Here is a 26,224-nt window from a genome sequence, read left to right on the forward strand (position 1 = left end):
AAATATGATTCACTACTATGAATGGACACACTTGTTTTTGGGCATGACGCAGTATGAAACTGACCAACTGAGCTATATACAAAATGACAATTTCAGGGCCTACCCTCCAAATAAATTTCTTTGCCAACCACTGTCTCATTTGTCCTTAGTCCTTTAACTGTTGTTGTTGAGTACTGTCTTCATGTTCTGCCGGTCACCAGGTACTTTTGACGAGTTTAAGCACAACTTGTGGGTTTTCCTTGAGCTCTATTGACGAGTTAACTTAAGCCATCCTGCTGCCCCCTGACCACTAATTACAAGTATAAATGTGCAACTTCACAGGCAGCTGTGTACTGTTCATGAATTTAAGTTCACAATAGAGCTTTGAACCTATTTTTTAGCAGTTTCTCACAGTTCTGGCTACTAAGTTGGTAGTAGTAGTAGTACTGTGTCTACTACGATATTATTTCACTGCATTCAATTTTACTTCATCTTACTGTTCATCAAGATTAGAATAAAAATGTTTGGGATTACGGAAATGTCCGATTCCACCCGTATGCTTTGACCAATGACGTCACCAATATGGCGGACACGACCATTCACAGTGTCTCCAATATGGCGCCTATGAGGTCATTATGTAAACACGATTACAAAATCCATAAATATAATCAAACTCACGGCACCAGTGCGGGAAATTGGGGTTTTTTGGGTGGGGACAAACTAAACAGACAGACAGACAGACACACACACACACACACACACACACACACACACACACACACACACACACACACACACACACACACACGACAACATAAAACCAATCAAAATTTCCCCAATTCCACTACATTCACAATATTCACAGGAATCTGTCACTTCCCTTCATCTACATAGCTCAACCACAATTACCGATACCACAAAAGAAAAATTGACATCTAGAAAAATTGCAACACTGCGACTACACATACCATCAAAAATGGGAATCGGACACTTCACTTTACCTATATAGGTCAACAGCAGCTCACAATACCAAAACACGTAGCTACAACGAGTCATTAGAATTGGACACTTCCCTTGACCTGTATAACTCAAATACAACTGACAATACCAAAAAAATTGAAATAAAGTACTTCCCCTAAGATACATAAATCAACCACAAGTGCTGATAACAAAACACCAACCACCAACACATGCAGTAAATAACACTGACCCAACAACACACAAATACCCCACCAATCATCATAACATGCAAACAATAGATCCAAAAAAATGGCTACTTACCACAAAAAAGTTCCAGCGCTACATACTAGGTCAGCAACCCCAATTCCCCCCACCTCCGCCAAACAAACAAACAAAAACACATCCAAAACAAACCAGCCCCCCCCCTCCCTCAACCTTAACCCAATTAAACTTAGAAGACATATCCATACCAAACAAAAGAAGCCACAAATTAAATTAAATGACTTACCACTCAACAAACAGCAAATGACACCACAATAACATAAACACAACACAAACTTAATTCTTAACTCACTGAAACCAATTTCTGTTCTTCTATAACAGTCATGACCGATAAATGCACACTTCAAGCAGTGATAACCAAATGAACCCAATACACCACATAATACACGGACCATACACACACCACTTGAGGACACCTCCAACTGCAACAAGACGACAGCTACAAACACAACACACTCATAAACTAAACTCCACACCGTCATGACGTCACACACCACAACATGCTTACGTCACGGATCAAAGCCGACGGGTGGGATTGGACGCCTCTGTTAATCCAAATGTTTTTATCTTCAGCCCTTCTATTGAATATGTTGTTGTTGTTGTTCCCTTCTATTGAGGAAGAAATTATGAAGATATGAAGCATGACAGTGGGGATGAGTTATTCGATGTTGATACAAGTGGTAACTCCTCCACAGATTCTGACCATGACAGTCTTGAAGTCATGTACCTCAACAAGTGTAACATGTAGTCTTGTGTCAACAAGATGTAATTGATAGTCTGTCCGAGGAAGAAAGGGTGCTGACAAATTTGACTAGAAAAAAAATCATTTTAGTCCACTTAATCATGCATTTGAAGACTTGTCCTTAGGACACAGCAATCTGCCAGGGAATGATCCAAGCTCTCTGTCATTCTTCATGTTATTTTTCAGAGAAGATACTGTACTGACTAATACACAAACAAGAGGTTTGGAGTCCCCTGATGTCTCTTTTACACGTGTGAAGTGCACAGGAGTGAAAGTACCGCATACACTGCATCAGACAGACAAAAATTATAAATGATCCTCAGTTTATGGTATTGAAATATTCATAAATCAATAAATATATTTCATACACTTGGATTTACATTTCTTTGAAGATTTTATTGCACAATTGGGCATAAAACAGATCATTTTCTTTCATTTCATGAACTGATGGTTTTAAAGTTTCCTTGACGTGTATGAGTCTCAGCTTTATCTTTAATAATTGTAGAAGCTGAAGAAATTAATTAAAATTTGTATCACAGCCATGACTTGAACCTTTTTTCAACTTTATTCAATTGACTGTATACATACAAATAGAGCACATTAATAAGAAATGACACATTATATTTAGTTTCAGATTTTCTTTTCAAAAATTTCTCCTTTATTACATTTTTGTTGACTATCTTTTCAGTGTTGGGAGTTCATTTTGGTTTTACATTTAGGATATTTTTCCATGTGTGTGTTTTTGTAATGCTTTCAGTCTCTTTATGAAGTTTTTGAGTTAGGTTTGTTGACTTCTTTCCTCATTGATGATTAATGGCAGCAAATAAACAGTTTTATGTTACTAGTGTAGGTTGGCTCAGTGACAGAGAGCTGTGACATCTCTCCCCCGCCCCCCTGCCCGCACATCTAGTACAGAAAAGGCTGCCCCAGGTACCCCATCCCCACCGCACCTCAAGGTGGCACTCTGGAGCCAGTTGACTGTGGCCAACAAAGCTTCCAGCTGCATTTGGACTGTGGCTAACTCCTTCTGCATCCGCATACAACAGACACAGTCCCTATCCATCTAGCTAATATGTGATTTACTATAACAAACTTAAGGAAATCTACTGCCACACAAGGTTAACAACTACACTCTAGGTGGCAGAAAGGACACTCAAAAATGAAAAACAATAAAAATTTATGGTAGAAGCTAGGTCTGGTGCTTATTTTGCTGCTAGGGCTATCAAGTGGATACTACAGGAAAAAACAGTGACCTACAGTATACTGCTAGGGGCTATATAGTGAATGTTATTTATAAATGTTAAACAGTAACCAGCGGTAAACTACACCTACTGGTTATCCTTCGCATTTACAGTGTAAACAAACGTTTACGTACACGCGAAAATGACCTAAACTATAAAAACGGCTACATTCAATGTATCGAGTCGAAATGACACAAATAAACCTAAATACTGAGTATTGTACACTGACAGATGCAGGTACAAAACAAAACCTTTAGCTAACAATAAGAGTTCAGAATGAAAAGCACAAATACGAGTTCTACTTTACAGGAACCCATAGGCTCACGGTACACGATCACTAATGCCCACAACAAGCTAAGGAAAATAAGCAGACGGCGAGGAGAGTATTAGATTTCTGCTAACTAAACCGTATGTAAAAATGGCTCAGAAGTTTTATTGTAACATTGATTTACTCAGACATTTTAGTGTAACACTAATTTACCACGTATTTTACGTCTACTTAACTGTTAACGCTCACAGGTTGCGCTAGTCAAACGTATGCAAGTGGCGTTAGAGTTCACCTTCAGTATCACTTTTCCTAATAAAACGTATAAAAACTGCTACCTTCAATGTAACGAGCCTAAATGACACTAATAAGCGTGAATACTAAGCATCCAACACTAACTTAAACTGATTAACCCTCGTATTTATAATGTAAACAAACGTTCACGTACACGCGAAAAATGACCTAATAAAATGTATAAAAACTGCTATGTTCAATGTATCGAGTCTAAATGACACTAATAAACGTAAATACTCAGTATTGTGCACTAGTGAAACTTGTGTATTTAAACTTGTGTATTTCAGTGTTTACAATACGTATTCGATGTTTTTATATCCGCCATATTGGAATTGTTGTTTATGGTCGTTTCCACGGTATTTGTGACGTCATGGGTCAAAGCCGACGGGTAAGATCGGACGCTTCTGTATTTCCTACTTAATTGATGATCCCGCGCATTTAACAATGTAATTTAAGAATGTAAACAAACGTTTGCGTACACGCGAAGCTGTCCTTCGCTTTTCCTATTCAAACGCAAATAAAAACTGAAACCTTCAATTTATCAAGTCTATTTCACACTAATGCACGCAAATACTATAGAAAATACAGAAAAAACTGTTAATTACATATCTCGTAACACTCACTGAAAAAGACGTAAAATTCTGCTGTTGTCCACACGAGCGACAAGATTCACGCTGGTTTTGAAAGCATCTGCTGGTTCTGCGATACTGTCACCCTTCGTGTACTGTGTAGTCAGCAGCAACCTCGTGGTGTTGTGGAAATTTGTGTGTGATATTCTCCAGGTAATTTATAAGCGTTTATAAACTGCAAACAAGAATAAGTGAAGAAATGTGTTTCGGAAGTAAATTAACACGGTACTTAATTTCTATCACAGTAACAGTTGAGTTTGATGAGTGTACTAGTTCGCGAATATCTTGTGATGACTCTGCTGTTTGAGGCTGCTGTCTTTTTTATGTTTTAATTTTTAATGGGTACATAAGGATGAGATTTTATTCTGTATTTAATTGTGATCACATCACCTATAGTGTGCTTGGTGACAGTGTGTGAATGTTGTAATTTTTCAGGTTATGTTCGTAACAACTAAATACCTGAGTTGTTAGTGCTTGTTTTTGGCCTGACCGTTAAAATCGCTACGTGTATCTTCATAAAAGAAACGGCTGAGTGTGTGACGTGCTGTCAGGAGCAGTTTGTCTACGAAGTAATCTCCTCATATACTTCGTGGCTAACGAGAAAAGGCGGACAGTGAAATTCAAAGGTTGTCCATGTTAGTACGGTTATTTTGACTTACTTAGCAGTAATAATGATTGTGATGATAATTTTCTGTGATGTGATGTAGACATATAGCGGCTCCAGATTTTAGGGCTAACGTAAGCATTTTTTAAAGTGCCCACAGTTACTACATCATTTCATGGTTTGAGTATGTTCGCATGAAAGGAAATGCTGCAATTCTGTTGCATTTTGTTAGTTTTCACTGTGCTTTGATTATTCGTGTCGTTAGTATTCGTGTAATCATATGTAAATACCAGTTTGTTGTAGTGAGTGGGTTTTAATGGAGTTCTGTATAAGAGTACTGCAACATCATTTACGAAATGGCGAGATACAAGGTACAGATTAACTATAATCTGCCTAACGTAAAGCATTACATGTCATCAGAACTCAATAGATCATTCATCATATTTACAGTTAGTATGAAGTCGTTTCAGTAAATCAGTTTTGTTAGAAAATGCTAACCAATGTTTAATGTTGATGGTAATAAGAATGAGAACTTCCGCATTGCAAAGTGCAGTCTACAATGCAGGTATTGGTTTCCTTTAATAGCAGGTAAAGATTCTAAAATGATGATGCTTCCTGTAAATTGAGCATACATCCGTGAATGAATACAGATGAAGTAAGTTTCAAGGTAATGCCTACGTTGAAAATGCATATTCACTGATAAACAATCCGTATATCCGGATTTTCTTCATGTCCCTATCACACTGAAATTAACACAATGAACCAAGTATAGAATGAAATATTTGATGTTATTAAGTAATATCGCTGCAATCTATTGACTGCTGTGATTGTTTGTAATGCTGAAGTTAATGCATGCACACAAAATTACACATCTTCCATAATTGTCACAACAGGATGGTATCCATGAGCCAGTGTTACAAAGAAGCAGTAGCAAATTTAAATGCTCAGTTTCCATTGCGTGTTATTTTATGATTGTTCTCACTCTTCATGACCTGCAAAATGTGAATGAGTTTATATCAATGAACACACTTTTCCTCAGCCACTTTGCATCTGTTTCCTGTGTAATCACCCATTTACTGCACGCAATATATGAGTGACAATACTGCCTTTGAGCTATACCTCATGGTAAAAACAGAAACTGAGTGGGCCACAAACTTTTCTTATCTGATTGCTTTTTCTTTTCAGACTGTAGAACTGAAGCGATGGACCAGGAGCCAACTAAGTGGATAAAAAAAGACGAAACTGATGAAGTACAAACTGAGTTACACTTCATAGTAAGTGGCTTACTTGTATTTCTTAACAGGGTTTCATTAATTTCTTTGTGCAGTGTGATGCGTGAATACATACAATTGATGTCATACAGCTGGAAACGAACAATTCGGTTTACTAAACTTATGAACTTACTGTCTTAAATATGACATTTTGCACAGTGCATTGAAATAAGCCTTTTATTAAACCTCACATAGAATTGAGCAAGAGTTTCAATTTAATGTTTAGTAAACATGCAAAACTTTTTTAATGCACAACCCAATTATACTGATAAACTGGTTGCCATAAAGTGGGTATATTCTGCTCTGATACACTTCTTTTGAATGACAAGCTTAACGTGCAACTTAAGAATGATTATGACTGTAGTGAACCTTAGCAGTGCCATTAAATTTATAAATGGTATGGCTGCAGTTAATGCATTATTGCAGTGTATCGTGGTATGGAATGAGAATTGTAATTTATTTACTGATAATGTAAAATAAATTATTTATAAATAATTTTGAAGTGACACTTGCATGGTCACTAATCTGAGAAGTACATTTTGTTTACTTTGAATATGTGAACGATATGTAAGTAGAACTCTCAGCAGTAAAGTTAAATTTCAGACAAATATCACATGGAAGCATAAATTGTTACACAGCAGAATTAATTTGTACGTTGGCAGCAAAGTTATGATGAAGCCATGGGGCTACACATTAAATATTGACAGGTTTGTTCATAACCACTTTCTGCATTTGCTGCACATTGTTACTCATATTGTTTGTGAAACTGTCACAATGTTACAGTTACTGGTGTAAATAATCTTACATATACATGTCACTTGAAATCTGATGTAGTGCAACCGGTTGTAGGGTATTCACCTATCAGCAGCAAACAAATTCACTTGGTACCACTAGTATTTTTATCCTGCAAATGAGAATTGAACGCACTGACACAATCACGCAAACTACTTGTGAACTATCTGTGCTGAAAAAATCTGTTTCAACATACAACTTGAGTGCAACTGCAGAAGTACTGGGATAGCATTAATGCAGCATTTGCATTTGAATATATGTGAGTACTTCATTATAGATTATACAAACTATGTGAACAGCTTGCAATTCATTTGACAAGCATTATCACAACAGTAATCCTAAACAATCACTGTGAGGAAATGATAGGAAAATAAATATACTAAATTTTATTAAATACAGTAAAAGTGGTTAGACCCAACACAGTTCAGGCTTTGGCTTTGAACCCTGATGTAATGATGGTTTGGCATTCAGGATGATATGTATGCACAACACACATCATGTAAACGAAAAGCAGTTTGAAGATCCATTGACTTTGGACCTAAACTGGAGAACTACTCAAAGGCTACAAGGTTAAAATGTGGTTCTAGACCCACTCCCCCCTTGTAACATTGGTTGTAGTGGGAGTCTGATTCATAGTGCATCTCAAGGCTTAGCCTATGTTCAAAAGTGGCAGTGTGGCTGTGAGCTGACAAAGTCTAGAAATGTGAAAACCAAGTAAAGGATATGGTAACAAATTGATCAGTAGCACAGCCTAATGTTAACCAAAACATCCAAATGGTGCCCATAATGTAACTTTTTACCTACAAGAAGTCTTCTCATACTCTGTGTGCTGTGTTAGTTGATGAACTGAACTTCCCTATGACCTTAACATTGTATCAGTTGAAAGCCACCTTCTTTGCCAAATTAATTAAATGTTAATTTTTAATTGGTGTATATTTTGGGCATGAGCACATGCTGGAAAGTAATGACACAAAATTTCTATTCGGAAATTATTGAAGCATTTTAATTAAAACAAACTTAATATTTAACATATTTATTCTTCATGTTTGTATATTTATTCTTCATGTTTGTATATTTATTTCAAACATAGTCACCGTGGCACTGAACACCTTTCTCCCAGTGAGACACCAGGTTGTTGGTGTCGTCACTGTAGAATGCTTGACTTCGTTGGCAGACCCACAGCCTCACCTCCGCTTACACTAATTCATCACTATCAAAGTTGAGTCCCTGAAGGTGTTCTTTAAGTTTTGCAAACAGTTGAAAATTCATTAGCTCAAACCGGGTCAGTATGGAGGATGATCAATAATAATGAATCAAAGGCGTCAGACTGTTGCAGGTGCAAAAAAAAAGTTGTGTATGGTCTGGCATTGTCATGCTGAAGGAGAGGGTGCTCCACATGTGGATAAACTATTTGAATTGGTGCTCTGAGGGTTTTCTCACATGCTGACACAGTTAAATAACGCGCACACACACCCTGCAGTTCAGAACTGTTCATCAGGAGGGTGCTGCATACTGTGTCAGCAAAGTGGTAACATCAACAGTGTCATATGCATGACAACTGATATTAAGAACAGAATCAAAATTTTGGAAGCATTATTTTCTGGCACACCCTTGTAATAAATTGATGCATTTTACAGTTGCCTCAAATGTTGCAGAATGGTTCCCTTGGCATTGCCCAGCATCCACTTGGAAGTCATAATACTAAATCCATATACACAGCAGCCAAAACATTATGATCACTGATCTACTGTCAGTATAAACTCATCCAGGCAATAGCATCTCACCTTGTCTTCTAGTCAGACACACACACATTGCATGGAGTATCAGTGAGCATCTTGTCTTGTTGTAAAATAGGAAATGCGCACAATCTGAGTTTGACCAAGAGCAGATTTTGATGGCCTGAAGGCTTGGTATGAACGTTTTGGGAGCTGCACAGCTTGCCGGGTGTTGAAGTAGTACTACGGCAGTTGTCTTCAACACATGGCAAAACAAAGGTGAGACCATGGCCAGATGTTATGGGGTTGGGCAAGTACTCCTCATCACAGATGGTAGACATCATAGGCTAGGCAGACTGGTAAAACAAGACAGGCAACAAACTGTGGTGTAACTAACATCAGACATTAATGCTGGGCAGAGTATAATTGTGTCTGAATGCACAATGCTCCAAACACTCCTAATGATGAGTCTGTGCCGCTGATGACCCACGCCATGACATCGACAACTGAAATAGGTATGTAACTATTGGCGCTGGATGTTGGCACAATGGCCGAGCACTGCGTGGTCTGATGAATCCTGATACCTTCATCGTGCCTTTGGGAGGGTGCATTTCCGTCACCCACAAGGGGAAGAGCCTCTTGACTCCTGTACTGTAGGGGCCTCCATTATACTCTGGGAAACAACCACGTAGGCACCCATGGGTCCAGTGGAGCTTGTGTGAGGCACTGTGTCACAAAAGAAGTGTTGTAAACTGGTTGCAAAGCACATCCACTCCTTCTATTGTTGTTGTGCTCTTCAGTGGCAAGACTGGATTGATGCAGCTCTCCATGCCACTCTAGCCTGTGCAAGCTTCTTCATCCCCGAGTAACTACTGCAACCCACATCCTCCTGAATCTGTTTAGTGTATTCATGTATTGGTCTCCCTCTGATTTTCACCCTCCACCCTTCCCTCCAATACTAAATCGATGATCCCTTGATGGCTCAGAACCTGTCCTACCAACGAGTCCCTTCTTCTATAGGATGGCGCACGAAATGTGTTACCATTTTGTTTTTGAATATAAACTTTATTGTCAATACAATCCGAAAGGAACATATGCTATAATGAAGAGCCGTCCAAGGAGATTTGTTCTAACTAAGTACATGCTCAATATGCCCACCATTTTGTTTCCCAACTTTCTTCAAAGGAACGCTGAAGTTAGTGAGTACCCTACAGCATATGTCTTCCCTAATTTCACTGAAAGCTTAAAGAATAAGTCTTGTGAGCTCCATTAAATCACGTGGACATTTCAGGAAATTTTTTTCCTTTAGGTACCCCCAAAGAAAAGAGTCACATGGATTGAGGTCTGGACTATTGGGGGGGCCAATTTTGTCCATCATTGAAGCAACCTGGAAACCTGAGTGAAATGATCCGCATGTCGAAATGCTTGTGTAAAAACTCCAACACAGTGTTTGCAGTATGTGGCCTTGCTCCATCTTACATGAATCACTGTGTGTTGAAGGGCAAGGCAGTAGCAAGAAGCTGTGGAATGAATCTATTGCGAAGCATGCTCAAATAACGTTCGCTGTTCAGTTTCTTCAAAGAAAAAGGGTCCAGTAAGTCCGTGACTGGAAATTGCTGCCCACGCTGTAATCCTCGGAGCATAATGTCCTTCATGAAGCACTTGTGGGTTTTCAGTGGCCCAAAAGTGTACATTTTGTTTGTTAACGACACCATCTAAATGAAAATGCGCCTCATCTGAAAACCAAACGTTGTTGAGAGTTTCTTCCCTATCCTCCACCCACTGGGCAAACAGTAGTCTCTGCTGCTTGTGTTCTTCAGTGAGCTTCTGTGCACAGGTCATCTTGTATGGGTACATGTGGAGGCCACTTTTAAGAATGCATTGAATGGAGCGACTGGGTATTCCCAGTTGCACTGCTGCCTCTCTACACAATTTCCCGGGACTTCTCTGTACAGCAACTCGTACTGCTTAAATATTCTCTGGCGAACAAACAGGCTTAGGCTGAGGTCGCTTCGATTCCAATACTGTTCCTTCCTGTACAAATTTATCGTACAACCCGTGAATGGTCTTCTTGCAAGGGACCCATCGTGTGTTAAACTGTTGTCGAAAACGCCTCTGAGTCACAACATGGCTTTTCGTTTCATGAAAAAGTAACACAATTGCCGATCGTTGCTGTGTTGTCAGTCTTCCATTGTCAGCCATTGCTGGTTACTAGTCTCCTAGTGGCAGTATTGTGAATTACATGTCATTTCGTAACTCATTTGTTTTTCCAAGCTCTGCTGGTACTGCTGTAGAGATCCCAGCGGAGTATCTAATGTGTGGTGTAAATTGTAAAAGAAACAATTGGTAACACATTTTGTACGCCACCCTATAGTTAAGTTGTGCCACAAATTCCTCTTCTCCCCAATTCTATTCAGTATCTCCTCATTAGTCACGTAATCTACCCATCTAATCTTCAGCATTCTTCTGTAGCACCACATTTCGAAAGCTTCTGTTCTCTTCTTGTCTAAACTATTTATCGTCCATGTTTCACTTCCATACATGGATACACTCAATGCAAATACTTTCTGAAAAGACTTCCTGACACTTAAATGTATGCTCAATGTGAACAAATTTCTCTTCTTCAGAAATGCTGTCCTTGGCACTGCCAGACTACATTTTATATTCTCTCTGCTTCAACCTTCGTCAGTTATTTAGCTCCCCAAATAGCAAAACTTATCTATTACCTTAATTGTCTTATTTCATAATGTAATTCTGTCATCATCACCCAATTTAATTCGACTACATTCCATTATTCTTGTTTTGCTTTTGTTGATGTTCGTCTTATATCCCTCTTTGAATGTGCTGTCCATTCTGTTCAACTGATCTTCCAGGCCCTTTACTGTCTCTGACAGAATTAAAATGTCATTGGCTAACCTCAAAGTTTTTATTTCTCCTCCCTGGATTTTAATTCCTACTCAAAATTTTTCATTTGTTCCCTTTATTGCTTGCTCAATATGCAGACTGAGCGACACCAGGGATAGGCTAAAACCCTGTCTCACTCCCTTCCCAACCACTGCTTCCCTTTCGCTCCTCCCCTTTTATAACTGACATCTGGTTTCTGTACAAATTGTAAATAGCCTTTCACTCCCTGCATTTGACGACTGCCACCTTCAGAATTGAAAGAGAGTATGCCAGTCAACATTGTCGAAAGCTTCTTTAAGTTTACAAATACTAGAAATGTAGGTTTGCCTTTCCTTCATCTATCATCTAAGATAAATCATAGGGTCGGTATTGCCTCATGTGTTCCAACGTTTCTACAGAATCGAAACTAATCTTCCCTGAGGTCAGCACCTACCAGTTTTTCCATTCGACTGTACAGAATTCATGTTAGTATTCTACAGTCATGACTTATTAAACTGATAGATCGGTAATTTTCATGCCTGTCAACATTTGCTTTCTTTGGAATTGCAATTATTATATTCTTCTTGAAGTCTGGGGGTATTTTGCCTGTCTCATACATTTTTATGACCAGATGGCAGAGTTTTTTCAAGGCTGGCTGTCCCAAGGCTATCAGTAGTTTTAATGGATGTTGTCTCCTCCCAGGGCCTTGTTTCAACTTATGTCTTTCAGCACTGTCAAATTCTTCACGCAGTATCGTATCTCCCATTTCATCCTCATCTACGTTCTCTTCCATTTTCAAAATATTGCCCGCAAGTGCATTGCCCTTGTATGGACCGTCTATAGGTCTCTTCAGTATTCCAGTAGGCAGTGTTTGTCTTACCCCTAGTCATATATGCCTCTACATCCTTAAATTTGTCCTGTTACCATCCCTGCTGAGCCATTTTGCACTTCCTGTCGATCTCATTTTTGAGACGTTTGTATTCCTTTCAGCCTGCTTCATTTACTGCATTTTTATATTTTCACCATTCATCTATTAAATTCAGTATCTCCTCTGTTACCCAAGGATTTCTACTAGCCTCATCTTTTTACCTACTTGATCCTCTGCTACTTTCACTAGTTATCTCTCAAAGCTACCCTTCCTCTTCTGCTGTATCTCTTACCCATGTCATTGTCAATGGTTCCCTAGTGCTTTCTGAAACACTCTACAATCTCTGATCCTTTCACTTTATCCAGATCCCATCTCTTACAATTCCTACCTTTTTGCAGTTCTTTCAGGTCTGGATAGATATCTGCTTATTACACATTACAACCTTCTCCAAATGTCGGCGGTATCTTTCAGTCAGCAGACAAGATTGACCTGTATGCTTTTATGCTGCATGTGTCCCTTCATGCTTCCACTTCACTATCTCATCAGAAACAGTGGGCGTAGGAATGTTCAAGAGTGTGGAAAGCTCGCATACAGACATGTGACACCAATGACACCCTATCACCTGACCACACTCAAAGTCAATGAGCTCCGCGGAGCGCCCCATTTTGCTCTCTCACGATGTATAATGACTACTGAGGTCTCTGATATGGAGTAGGTGGCAGCACAACGCACCAAATATGAAAAAGTAAGTTTTTGGGAGTGGCCTGAAGCTTTTCAGCACATAGTGTATGATGAAGTTGTGCTCTGTGCCAAATTCTACCAGACGGCTTCCTCTTTCATTCCTTACCCACATTCCATATTCACCTCCTCCTTTTCCTTCTCTTCCTTTTCCTACTATTGAATTCCAATCCCCTATGTCTATTAAATTTTCGTCTCTCTTTGTTATCTGAATAATTTCTTTTATCTCATCATACATTTCTTTAATCTCTTCATCATCTGGGGACCTAGTTGGCATATGGGCATATGAACTTGTACTACTGTGGTAAGTGTGGGCTTTGTGTCTATCTTGGCTACAATACTGCATTCACTATGCTGTTCATAGTAGCTTACCCACACTCCTGTTTTTTATTCATTTTTAAACCTACTCCTCCATTACCCCTATATGATTTTGTATTTATAATCCTGTATTCATCTGACCAGAAGTCTTATTCCTCATGCCATCAAACTTAACCAATTCCCACCATATTTATCTTTACCCTATCCATTTCCCTTTTTAAATTTTCTAGCCTGCCTGCCTGATTAAAGGGTCTGACATTCCATGTTCCAATTTGTAGAACATAAGTTTTCTGTCTCCTGATAATGTCATCCTGGAGATCTGAATGGGGGACTATTTGACTTCCGGAATATTTTACCCAAGAGGACACCATCATCATTTAATGGACAGTAAAGTTGCATCCCCTCGTGAAAAATTACGGCTATAGTTTCCCCTTGCTTTCATCCGTTTACAGTACCAGCACAGCAAGGCTGTTTTGGTTAATGGTACAAGACCAGATCAGTCATTCATCCTGACTGTCGCCCCTGCAACTACTGAAAAGACTGCTGCCCCTCTTAAGGGACCACATGTTTGTCTGGCCCCACAACAGATACCCCTCCGTTGGGGCTGCACCTACGGAACGACTATCTGTATTGCTGAGGCACGCAAGCCTCGCTACCAGTGCCACGGTCCATGGTTCATGTTAGGTCCACTCCTTCGTGACGATCATGTTTCCCATTGAGTAAACGTTTAAGTGTCAGGAAGTCTTTTCTGAAAGTATTTGCATTGAGTGTGGCATTTTTCATGAAAACAATGCACCATTTCACAAGGCCAGGAGTGTGATTGAGTGGTTTCAGGAACACAGTGGTGAGTTCCAATTGATGTGTTGGCCACCCAACTCGCCAGCCCTGAACCTGGTTGAACAGATCTGGGATGTGATTTAACATAACGTCAGAGATCATCCCCCCTTCCAGAATTTATGGGAGTGAAGTGGCCTGATTGTATAAATATGGTTCCAACTTCCTCCAGTGATCTATGAAGGCCTCATTGCTTCTGTGCAACTATGTCTCCCTACTGTTGTCTGTGCCAGAGGTGTACATACCAGCTTTTAGATGAGTGATGATAATCTTGGGCTGATCAGCCTATGGCAGTTACCATTATTGAAAGAAGGTTGTATTATTGTAATGATTGTGATGGTATAATGATACTGCCACATAAAGTTCGGCTAAACAGTACATGCTGCCCACGAGCCCTGCATGACTCACCCTCCAGTCCAGCTTTAAGACACCGACTGCCCGTGAGATCCACTGCTGTTCCTCTACACCCATTGTTGCTCCACAATGCCCACTGGTGCCACAAGCTCTGAGCTGTGAGAAGTGACATCTACCAGGCACATGGGGCTCGAATTCGAAGAGGGAGCCCACCGTGGTTCAGCCTCCTCCACCAAACCAAAATCCCCCGTCCCCACCATTAAGGAGCCCTTTACATATGCCACTCCTTGATATGAGTAATGTGCATGTGTGAGGCTTTACTCGTCCATAAATTCAGAACCAGGAGGTTTGCCGAACTCACCACCCTGACAATCTAACAGGGTCCCAACAACTGAGGATCTAGCTTGCTATCGAACCCTAACTCCCCCTTTTCAGCAATATTAGGGTTTCGGACTAACACTGTGTCCCCAGCCTTTCCAATGAACCGTTTAGCCCCTTACTAACAGATGGATAACCTGTGACAGGCAATTTTGGTATTATGTCTAGCCTGGCTCCAGTTGTGCTGTGTTACTGCTAGGGTGACTTGTTCTTGAAGCAAATCATTGATTGACTACAGGTTGACAAGAGGAAAATTGACTGGATGTGCTAACATAAGGGATACTGGAGCAGCCTCCAGGGACTTGGGTTGTGCAGTGTTAAAGATAAAATTGAGCCACGTTGTCTGAGCCTTGTTGTGAAAGATAAGCACAGCCTTCAACTTGCAGTTCACCTGGTCAGCAAAGTATGCTGGTAAAAGGATTTGTGGTCACATCTTTAATTCCATTGTCAAAGCAGAACCTCACAAATAGCTGGGAAACAGAAGCTATGAAGCATCCTCGGTGGCCTGGAAACAGAAAAAATTCATAACAAATGCTGGCCAACTTCCAGGAATGTCATTTCTCTGCTCGGAATGTGTCAAAAAAACGAGAAAAGTCATCCATGATAACTAGTAGGTGCCTAATACACACACACACTTGATGAAGTGGACCTATATAATCCATACAAAGTTAATCCATCAGGCATTCCTTACAGGTAGGCTCTAAAAGCCACTTGAGGGAATTCAAGTTCGGCTCAGCTCCCTTACGGCTCTCACACTCCTCCACCAACCTCTGGACAGCCTTATTCAGGGAGGACCAGGTGACATGTTGAGTGATCTTGACCCCACCAACCTCCAGGCTTGCTTATACAGGGAGGACCAGGTGATGTGTCGTCTGATCTTGACAACAGTTTTATAAATGCCTAAGAGGGTATTATGGAAATAATGATCCAAAACCTAACTAAGAGCTTGTTTGTCAGTCTCTAAACAAAATTCCTGGTGTTCAAAATAAAATCTGAATTTCTTAAGGGCAAACATAACCGCCAAGGCTTCCCATTCATACATAGAATATTTCATCTCCGCAGGTGAAAGTTCCCAAGGTGCATTGCTATAGGGCATCAGCATGCAACACCTCCCCTGCCATTCTGTTCCTGTAGGAGGACAGCTACCACTTTCTACTCCAGAAGAATTAGGTGTCTGTCTGCAAGAAGAACATGACCTCAAAATTTGGTATGTCTAATACTAGTGGGTTACTAAGCACCACCTTAATGGCTTCAGAAGATTCTGGATGACTTTCATCCGATGTGAAATTTCTTAAATCGTTAAGGCACCCCACTAATTTAATAAAATTCGGCACAGACTTTCGAAAAAATTTGTCATGCCTATGAACCGTGCCACAGCTTTCTTATTTCTAGGAGCTGGAAATTTTCGCAAATCACTAGTATGCTCCTGGTCAATTTCAATCCAATCAGTGAAACTAAGATGTCCCAAGGATGAAACCTATGTGCCAGTGTCATTTTAGATGGCTTCACAGTAAGTCCCACCTCCCTCTGGTAAACCAGAACTGCCTCAAGATGTTGCAGGTTTTCAGACAGACTAGAACTGTAAACAACCATGCCATCTAGGTAATTAGACACACACTTGAATGTGAAATCACGAAAAACACAATCTAGAAGGCAAGACATAATGGTAACTCCCGTTGGAAAACCAAAGGGCACCCTGTTAAAATTGTGGAGGTTCCAATCTGTACAGCAGGCAGTAATATACTTGAAATCCTCTGTTAACATGATCTGATAATATGCGAGATTGAGATCCAGGACAGCAAAATACTGAGCCTGACTGAACCAAGTAAACGATTATGCAGATTGGGAAGTGGCACAGATTCCAAAACTGCGTTCTCATTAACTGCACAATAACCCACAACAGGATGAAACACCCCACTGCTGCCCATAGATACTGAGAATATGGTAGAAGCATAGGCTGAAGTTGAGGGATGGAGAAAACCTCTCTGGAATGTCATTTGTAAGGCAAATCTTGTACTAGATTTTATCAGTGATGTCCAATCTGTTAGTTAACATCTGTGGTAACCGATCAAAAACTTCCAGTACCAGCATCACCTCTACTGGATGAAGGTGACTGAGCTGAAATGGCAAACATTGCAGTAACACACTATTAATTCCTGTGGCAACCTGACAGGAGCACAATGTGAATGTTTCAGCTGGGTTAAATTTAAAATAAACAACCCTGCCTTGACAAACTAGCACAAACCCACTACCACTTACAAAAACACACTGCAAAATTAAGTTCACTGAAAGATTTTTACTTACTATCCACTTCACAGGCCAAGAAAATTTTCCAATACTCAGTTTTGCCAACCAGAGGCAACGTGTGCCCAGTGAGAGCTCAACATTGGGAGGACGGATGCAAACAAGGCAATTGACAGGTATGGCGGAACTTCAAATGCCACAGATAATCTAAACGAGAAACTGAACTACCAGAGTTGAGGGGGGTGCACATTCGTTCCTGGTTAAGTTGTACCCAAAAATAAGGCAGGGGTTCCCATACCTCGAACTTGGCACAGATCCAGCCCTTAGGCAGTAGAACACTACCGTGCCTCTTCCATTCTGTGTGATGTCGGCTGTTTGATTCTCCTTCCATGTCACCAGACATCGCCATACAAAATGCCACTCTTTGTTACACTGGAAACACATCCTACACTTTTTCCTTATGGGTGGTCCCCTTGTAAATTACTTGGAATCTCAATCCCCATCCTGATAATGGCACTTAAACCCCCATCACTGCTGGTCTGCAAAACTCAGACTTCAATAGCAGACACCAAAGCCTCTAATTCAGTAAAAGATGTGCATTTATTAGCGAAGGTAATCCATGAACAGTCCTGTGGCCACATTTTCTGTAATATATTATTGAGTATTTGTATCTCTGTGACTTGCAATTCCAGGTATGGAATGGTCATATGCATTCATCTATGAACCTAGGAAAAGGTTCATGAGGAAACTGCAATAGCCAAAAATGTTTATGCCTGAGTAACCTCTTAATATGAGGTGACAATTTCAGGCCAATAATTGATTTTTACAACTCCCTTGATGTTGCACTTTCATGTAAAATTCGATTGAAAACATGGCTTAACACAGGGGGTACAGCATCTGAACAACATTGTCAGTGATGGCCAAAGTGTCAGCATGAAACATAAATTTGACCATGATCCATATGTTGGATTTTACCTGTCTTTAAATTCTACATTGAAAGTTCCATTATAGCTTGCAGCAGTAACATTATTTGGTATGGTAATTTCCCAAATTAATTCTCCTGAGGTCCTTATAGGTGTCCGTAGCATTCCTACTACTTCCAGCAGTTATATGTTGGTGGGAGAATCTTGTTCACCACCTATTGCTCCTAATTTGTCTAAATAAAGGCAGCTGTCCCTGTAACTGCAGAGCTAATGTAATATGCTCAGAATAGAGATTACATTGTGCAAAACCGCACAAGTGATTATCCCAATGGCTCAATTGTGCCTGTATTATATGTATTTGCTTATGATGGGGCTGACTACTTTGTAAACACACTACATTCTGACACAAGATTGTCATGGCCAGAGCTCAGGCAGCTAGTGCAACATGTACCTCCATGGTGCAGTTGGTACTAATCACCAAGGGGTCGTCCACAAGTTGGGCACACCGCCCTTACATGGAAGCTGACAAACTTTTAATTCGTAGATAAACTGTTGATTTTTCAATGAGGACAAACTGGGACAGTTGTGGGACCCCATGTTCCGCAGTGGATACCTGCAAACACACACCTCGTGGTGAATGACAGTATGACACCTTCCCCTTTACTTCCAGGAAAATAACCATTGCCTGTTACCAACCAAACATCCAGCAGGAAAAGGGGAAATTAAGTGGAACGACTAGATGGATTGGGGTTCACATGAGTCTCCATTGTTTATTAAAATGTTTTTATTTAAGAATAATAACTAAAGTCAGATACATTAGCAGGATTACAAACACCACTCCGAACTTTCAAATTTAAGACATTACACACCTTAGTTTAGTGACAATTTAAATAAAGCAATAGTTAACGACTAAAGCTGTGTCTGACACCAGTTCTTAGATTTTAGATTCAAAATTTCCATCTTCACAAACCGCAAATGAGAAAATGCTTCAACAAATAATATATGGAAACAGATGGCTCTTTAAGACAACACAGAAGCATAACTCATCTCAAAGGTTAAAACTCAATAGCTATACTGGAAGACAGAGCAATTTATAGCTGCCTCGAGACCCCTAGAAAAAGGAAATTCTTAAAATACACCTCCAATTGCATCTAGATAATTTAATAAAGTAAACAGGTGCACTGATTTCTAGAGCTACCTTCAGGCAGACAGACAGAGCAAGTTTCTAAATCTTGAACCAGTGAGCAGTTAAGTAATTAAAAAGAGAATGAGCGTGCACCGATCAATATAACTGGCTTCAGACACAGTGAAAATCATATTAAGACATACTGTAGAAAATCCCTAAGTGATTCAGTATGTGAATGTGCATGCATAGCAGCTCAAGAACACCCTTTAAAAAGGAGAACTAGTAATTAGTAGTCAGAACCTACTTGTAGCAGTAAATAAATAACAGGTGAGAAAAGCTCACTTCATGACAACTTTAAAATAACAAACACTTGAACAATTAAATCTGGTAAGCAGTAACTCACCCAGAGATGGAATAAATTTCTTTCACTCTCCACCTCACAAATGGCCAGTGAACGAACACGAAAAACAATCAGAGCTCAGTAACACTTGATGGTTTTACACACTTTTGCTTGTTCCAGTCTCTGAGCGTCAAATGTGCCTGTTACTTACCAACAGGCTATATTTTCACAAGTCTGGATGACATCTGAAGTGACGTGTGATTCACATAGAGATGATCAGCATGTGACCATTCTAACAGTGCTCGACTGTATGTACAGCAAAGGCACTCGACCCAACAAACCCCCAAAAATCAAAATGTACAAAATTTTAGTACAAATTTCGAATAGTGATTTACGCAACTTGAGTGAAGGCAGCCTATCGGTAGCTGGCAGTGGTGAATTCCCTGAGGCTGATATACAGAGGCAATGTTAACTGCCACAGAATGATAAGCATGCCCTGAGTCCAAGTCCAAAACAATCAAAGTGTGCCACAACAGTAGAAAACTGGAGCAGACTAAGGAGCATCTAAATTCCACTGTCATTCTCACTTAATACAACTGCACGGCCACGATAGTTGGGTAGATCAATGGACTCGTCAGATGATTCTCATCATAAACTCGGTCTAAGGCTAAACATGGTCACGCTTAAAACAGTATTCAGGATTACCAAATCATCGAATCCACTCCTAAACATGGGGAATTGAATAGCAATAACAATCTTGTCTAGTTGCTAGACACTGCCCTAACCCCTTCCAAGGCAATGCCACAAGGTATTAAGTCATGCAACACAACTGAAATCGCGCAGTTTTTCAGATGAGAAAGCTTGTTGCATAATGTGACTTCCACAGAGAAGAACAAATAGCAAATACAGATAGCCAAGACCACACCAATGTACTGTCTTTCATTAACACATGTGCCTGTAATTATTAACTTGACAGAACTTTTGAAGGGCTATTAGTCATCCATTCTGTCAATTGTGGCTGAATGGCAAATACTGTTGACGTACCCTGCGTGGCTCTTATCGTGCCCCATGGCGCCCCGAGCTCCAAGCCAAAGAAGTGACATCACCAGGTGCAGGATGGGAATTCAAAGAGGTACCCCGCCATGCCTCAGATAGTAATAATAATAAAATCATAATGATCATTATTTGTACTAGTATATTAGTATTATTGTAGGCAGTTAATTAATACAAAAATCAATTAATAAGATGTCTTTCTATCTTTTGCCCAGCATCTCTCTTCAAGGCATGTTCTTTGCGTACACCATTTTGCCTCATTATTTTGTCGATATACTCTTTCTGAAAGTTAAGTGGTCTACTTTGTTTCTATCAGTAAGACGATTTCCAATAAAAAATTATTCTTTGGCTGCTAATTATCTAACATCCTCAACAGATCCCAATATCAGTTTAATGATTTTCTTCCTATGCTATCACTGTTTCATTTGTTCTCATTCCAGCACTTCCTTTGACATTATGGGTTTTTCAGTCTTGATATGCTGGTGCTGTTCCATAAATAATCTTTCCAGAACTTTGTCTTCTTTTGAGATTAGCAAGTAAAACCCATAGTTCAGATCCACAGAATAGGACTGGTATAGCCTGTAGCCTACTCTCTCTTTTTGTTCTGTTAGAAACGTGCTTGTCCCACCAAAAGGAATTCATGAAGTTAGAATAGTATTAAGTAGTGTGCCAACGTAGGGTGTGTGCGTTTAATAATTTTATCATAAATAAGCATTCAGTGCAACAAGGTTTTGATGTAACTGTTCTAGACATTTTATTATTCTGATCATAAAAGTAGTATGAGTGATGTGGCACTTGACAGTCCAGTTTCTGCTCCCCCACACGGTTGGTGTAAACAGTATTGTAATTTGATATGAACAACATTGATTTTATTAACAACATTGAAGTCATTGTTTCAGGTAGTTGCTGTGTTATTTTACTTCATTACACTACCATTATATGCATATGTAGATAATGAAGCTAGAAAATATGATTGAAAACAATAGCATAGGGAGAAGGCTGAAATGAAAGATCATAATGAATTTTCAAAGGCGTTGTCATTAATCAGTCTTACAATTTTTTGCTGCCTCCCATTGAAGTATACCATAGTGAAATCGCCACTCAGAATTTTGAACTCAAAAGAGAACACTTAACAATAACTACTATTTAGTTATAAAGTAGTGTGATGGTTGGGGTTTATCTGTGTGATATATTTTATATAATATGGGAGGACTGTGACTGCTTAAAAGTACTTATTACAGTTTGTTATTTTTGCCACAGGGCCAAGATTATCCATTCAGCATGAATGTAAAAGAAGAGTTGGAGGAGGGTGTGAATAAAGAGGTAATTTTAGAATTTATATGACTACGTGGAAGTAATCTTGTTTAGTTGTGGTGAAAATAATGAGATGGTAATCAATTGTGTGTGTATTCACTTTAGCAGTCCTGTTTTTACTTTAGGGTAAAGATAACAAGGGTTACAGTATTACAGTATGCTCCAGGTTGGAAACGAGGAAACCGGTAAAATAGAATATTTTGTTACACTTTACCCATAGGGATTTAAACATTATCTTTGAGCAGGTGAAGTAGTTTAGTTTGTGAGTTTGTAGAATTGCTTCTTTACATTATAAGTGCAAATAAAAATTAAATGAGATAGCATTGATGAAGTTATATGAAAATTGGTACCAAGTCCCAAGACTCAAGCTATGATTTCCTGTTTTAATGAGTAGTTCCCTTAATGGTTCCGTGTATGTGAACTCCAGCATTGGATGTTTTTATTCGCCATGTGATACTGCTGTGACAGTTACAGAATCATTGAAGGAATATCTACACAAAGTAGTGCAGAAAAAGTAGGTGATCCTAACCTACTGAGTAGAGACTAAGATGTCTGAGCATGCATTGCAAGTGGTATGGACAGGCAGTCTTGTGAAGTACTTTAGAACAGTTTTCTGAAAGCTGTCGTAAGCTGCTAGTTTAACAGCCCACACAAAATTGAAATAGTTGAAATACTGCAACTATAAACGGGCTTGTCCTTACAGATAGTATTAGTACAGAAAGGGGCTAGTGATCATGATGCCAGCACAGCGACAGTGGTAAATGAAACTTCCTGGCAGATTAAAACTGTGTGCCGGACTGAGACTTGAACTCGGGACCTTTGCCTTTCACGGGCAAGTACTCTACCATCTGAGCTACCCAAGCACGACTCACGCCCCGTCCTCACAGCTTTACTTCTGCAAGGTTCGCAGGAGAGCTTCTGTAAAGCTTGGAAGGTAGGAGACGAAGTACTGGCAGAAGTAAAGCTGTGAGGACTGGGCGTGAGTGGTGCTTGGGTAGTTCAGATGGTAGAGCACTTGCCCGCGAAAGGCAAAGGTCCTGAGTTCGAGTCTCGGTCCGGCACACAGTTTTAATCTGCCAGGAAGTTTTATATCAGCGCACACTCCGCTGCAGAGTGAAAATCTCATTCTGGATGGTAAATGAAGTTAATGACTCCTTTAAGAGGGCTAGGTGAATAGATTTGTTAGAAAGAGCGGGTAAGTAGTTGTTAATATCCCATTTAAACAATGAGAACGTCATTTACTTCCAATATGATCTACATAGAAGAAGATGGACAAACACTAAATGGACTGTAAATCACATGCTGAATAAGTATGTGGTGAGTAACTGGATTACAGACAGGAAAGACCCACTGTGGTTTAATGTCAGAATTGGGAAAACACTGAGGAAGCAGACTGTTGTACTCTCAGTTCAAAAAAGTATGCACAGTGGTGACAGCCAAGTGCTAGTGGAAATTCTTCTGTCCGTAAAAAGATCTATGCGTGAAGCATACAACTACCACCATCATACATGAGCAACAGATTTTACAGAGAACACGAGACATTTCTGGTCAAAGACTTCTATCCAGGCAGTCATTGACCAGTCTGGTGTGGCTTTGGAGGAAAGCAGAAGGTGGTCACTAATCCCTCTCTGTATTTAGTTATCAAGTTTGTGCAGGAGGATCATACCAACATATTGTTGTTTCACTGTCACACAGACTCCTGTATTAGGAACATAGTAATAGGATCCCTGGAGTAGAGAAGCAACTGGAAGAGTTGAAAACATAATAGTTGCCATGTCCAAACAGAATCACAAATAATTTGTCCAGAGAGTACTCTACAGCATTTTCCTCATACTTAGCTTGCATTTATTTGAAATCTCTCGCCTAGTGCAAAGACTCGGGCAGCTGGGAAAAAGTTCAGGTGGCTTCTGTATATAAGAATGGTAAAAGAATGTACCTGCAAAATTACAGAACAATATCATAATGATTATTTGCTCCAGAGTTTCTGAACATATCCTCAGTTCAAATATAATTAATTTCTTTAAGACAGAAAAGTTTTTATCCACAAATCAGCATTGATTTTGTGCAATACTCATCTTGGTCTTCTATCAAATTACATACTGTGAACCATGGATGATGGGCAACAGGCTAGATTCCACATTCCTATATTTCCAGAAAGCATTTGAACAGTGCACCACTGCATACTGTAAATAGAGGTATGAGCATATGGAATAGGTTCCCTGATATATGAATGGTGCAAAGACCTCTCAAGTAACAGAGGCCAGTACTTTGATCTCAACAGCAACTGTTTTTTCTGAGACAAGAGTATCATCAATAGTGCCACAGAGAATGGTGTCATATCTATATATGAAATGATCCGATGAGCAGCATTCTGTGCCTGTTTGCTAATGGCATTGTGTGTGGGGAAGGATCATCACTAAGTGACTACGAGGATACAAAATGACTTGGACAAACTTTTTATGTGGTGTGATGAATGGCAGATGCAGAAATATTCAAGTAACAGCAGATGAGTAGGAACAACAATCCCATAATGTTGTATACAACATCAGTACTCTACAGCTTGACAGTCTGGTCAATAAAATGTTTAGGTATAACATTGCAGGGGCCGGCCGGAATGGCCGAGCAGTTCTAGGCGCTACAGTCTGGAGCCGTGTGACTGCTACAGTTGCAGGTTCGAATACTGCCTTGGGCATGGATGTGTGTGATGTCCTTGGGTTAGTTAGGTTTAAGTAGTTCTAAGTTCTAGGGGACTGATGACCTCAGAAGTTAAGTCCCATAGTGCTCAGAGCCATTTCAACCATAACATTGCGAAGTGATATAAAGTGGAACAAGCACGTAAGGATGGTAGTAGGATGGGGAATAATCAACTTTTTTTGTATTTTGAAAACTGTGGTTCATTTGTAAGGGACACTACGTATAGAACACCATAGAAGTGCCTAGTAGTAGTAGTAATTGTTGTTGCTGTGGTAATAGATGCCATCCACGATGCACCGCTTGGTGGCTTGCACAGTTTTAATGCAAATGTACATGCACAGCAGCCAGAAAGAAGATAATCAAGCTGCAGATTCCATGTGAAATGCATTCTCAAGCTTTATAAGTTTGGTATGCCCGTTTGTAAGGCTAATAAGTTGTTAACTGGCGTATGTGACAGAGCCAAGGATCAGTCATCTGCTTGTGTCATGAAGAGAATACATGACAGAAAGCTAAACATAAATATAAACTAGAGGTAAAGCTGTCATCAGCCTGGAGGTTTTAAACACCGGAGTTCTCTACTACACACAGTCCTACTGACTACCATGTGCTGTTACCCTCTTTCCACATCTGAACTGATTTACCCAACTAGTTACAAAGTACCTGCTGTTCAATGATCAAGGACCTTTGGATTTGCAGTGTCACAATTACCCATTGAGCCACCAAGTACTAGAAAAAGGCAGAAGCACTTTGCAGTAAAGTCCAGAGCTATAATCCTTATAACTCCATATGGAATGCACTCCAAAAGTAGATGATGAACACACCAGAGGTCACATGACCATAAAGTGTAGTTAGCAGATTCAGTTACACAAAAAACGGTGCTGAACTGACACCTTTCTGCCATATTAATTGTTCATTTATGGAACAGTGGTTTGCACATGTATAGAAACAGGCAAAGGTCATTCCAGTTTGTAAGAAAAGTCACAGGAAATACGTGCAAAACTACAGACATACCTAGTTGGTGCAAAAATCTTCTTGAATGATTTTGTGATCCTGTATGACGGCTCTTGAAAAAAAAAATCAATTCATCTGCAAGAATGGAAATGGATCCCATTATTTCTGGTCATGTGAAACTGTTTAGTCTGCTTCTCCACAGTGCTGCCACAATGTAGTCAGCCTGTAAAATGAGACCATAGTTCTGAAGCAGTATCTGTGGGAAAGCTAGCAAAGTTGATGTGCCTTTCAATGACTTAGTACTTCTGCTATGCAGTTAGTCATTACTTTATGCCTTAAATTACGTGAAAACAGTAAGATACATTAGAATTGAATGGTACAAATGGATAGGTGTGATGTACCTGCCATTACCACATTGTAAACTATACAAGT

General features: G+C 39.7%; 1 protein-coding gene and 1 long non-coding RNA gene across 14 annotated transcripts in view; one reads left to right on the forward strand and one right to left on the reverse strand.

Annotated features, from left to right (window-relative positions):
* The window catches only part of LOC126212846 (uncharacterized), a 142,647-nt gene extending 138,170 nt beyond the window's left edge, over positions 1 to 4,477 (reverse strand). For both annotated transcript variants that reach the window (XR_007540940.1, XR_007540942.1), the window contains exon 1: positions 4,387 to 4,477. This is a non-coding gene — a long non-coding RNA (uncharacterized LOC126212846). The remainder of the gene's footprint in view (positions 1 to 4,386) is intronic.
* Positions 4,447 to 26,224, forward strand: part of LOC126212843 (zinc finger protein 99-like) — a 117,201-nt gene continuing 95,423 nt past the window's right edge. For 7 of the 12 annotated variants that reach the window (XM_049940275.1, XM_049940262.1, XM_049940268.1 and 4 more), the window contains exons 1-3: positions 4,447 to 4,545; positions 6,182 to 6,270; positions 22,094 to 22,156. In XM_049940275.1, coding sequence (XP_049796232.1) covers positions 6,199 to 6,270; positions 22,094 to 22,156 — 135 coding nt within the window. In that variant the 5' untranslated portion in view covers positions 4,447 to 4,545; positions 6,182 to 6,198. Of the gene's footprint in view, positions 4,618 to 4,827; positions 5,028 to 6,181; positions 6,271 to 22,093; positions 22,157 to 26,224 lie in introns of all 12 variants that reach the window. The other 5 variants (XM_049940266.1, XM_049940269.1, XM_049940264.1 and 2 more) reach the window with 4 other exon arrangements.

Source organism: Schistocerca nitens, chromosome 11 (genome assembly GCF_023898315.1).
Source record: "Schistocerca nitens isolate TAMUIC-IGC-003100 chromosome 11, iqSchNite1.1, whole genome shotgun sequence".
Lineage (NCBI taxonomy): Eukaryota > Metazoa > Arthropoda > Insecta > Orthoptera > Acrididae > Schistocerca > Schistocerca nitens.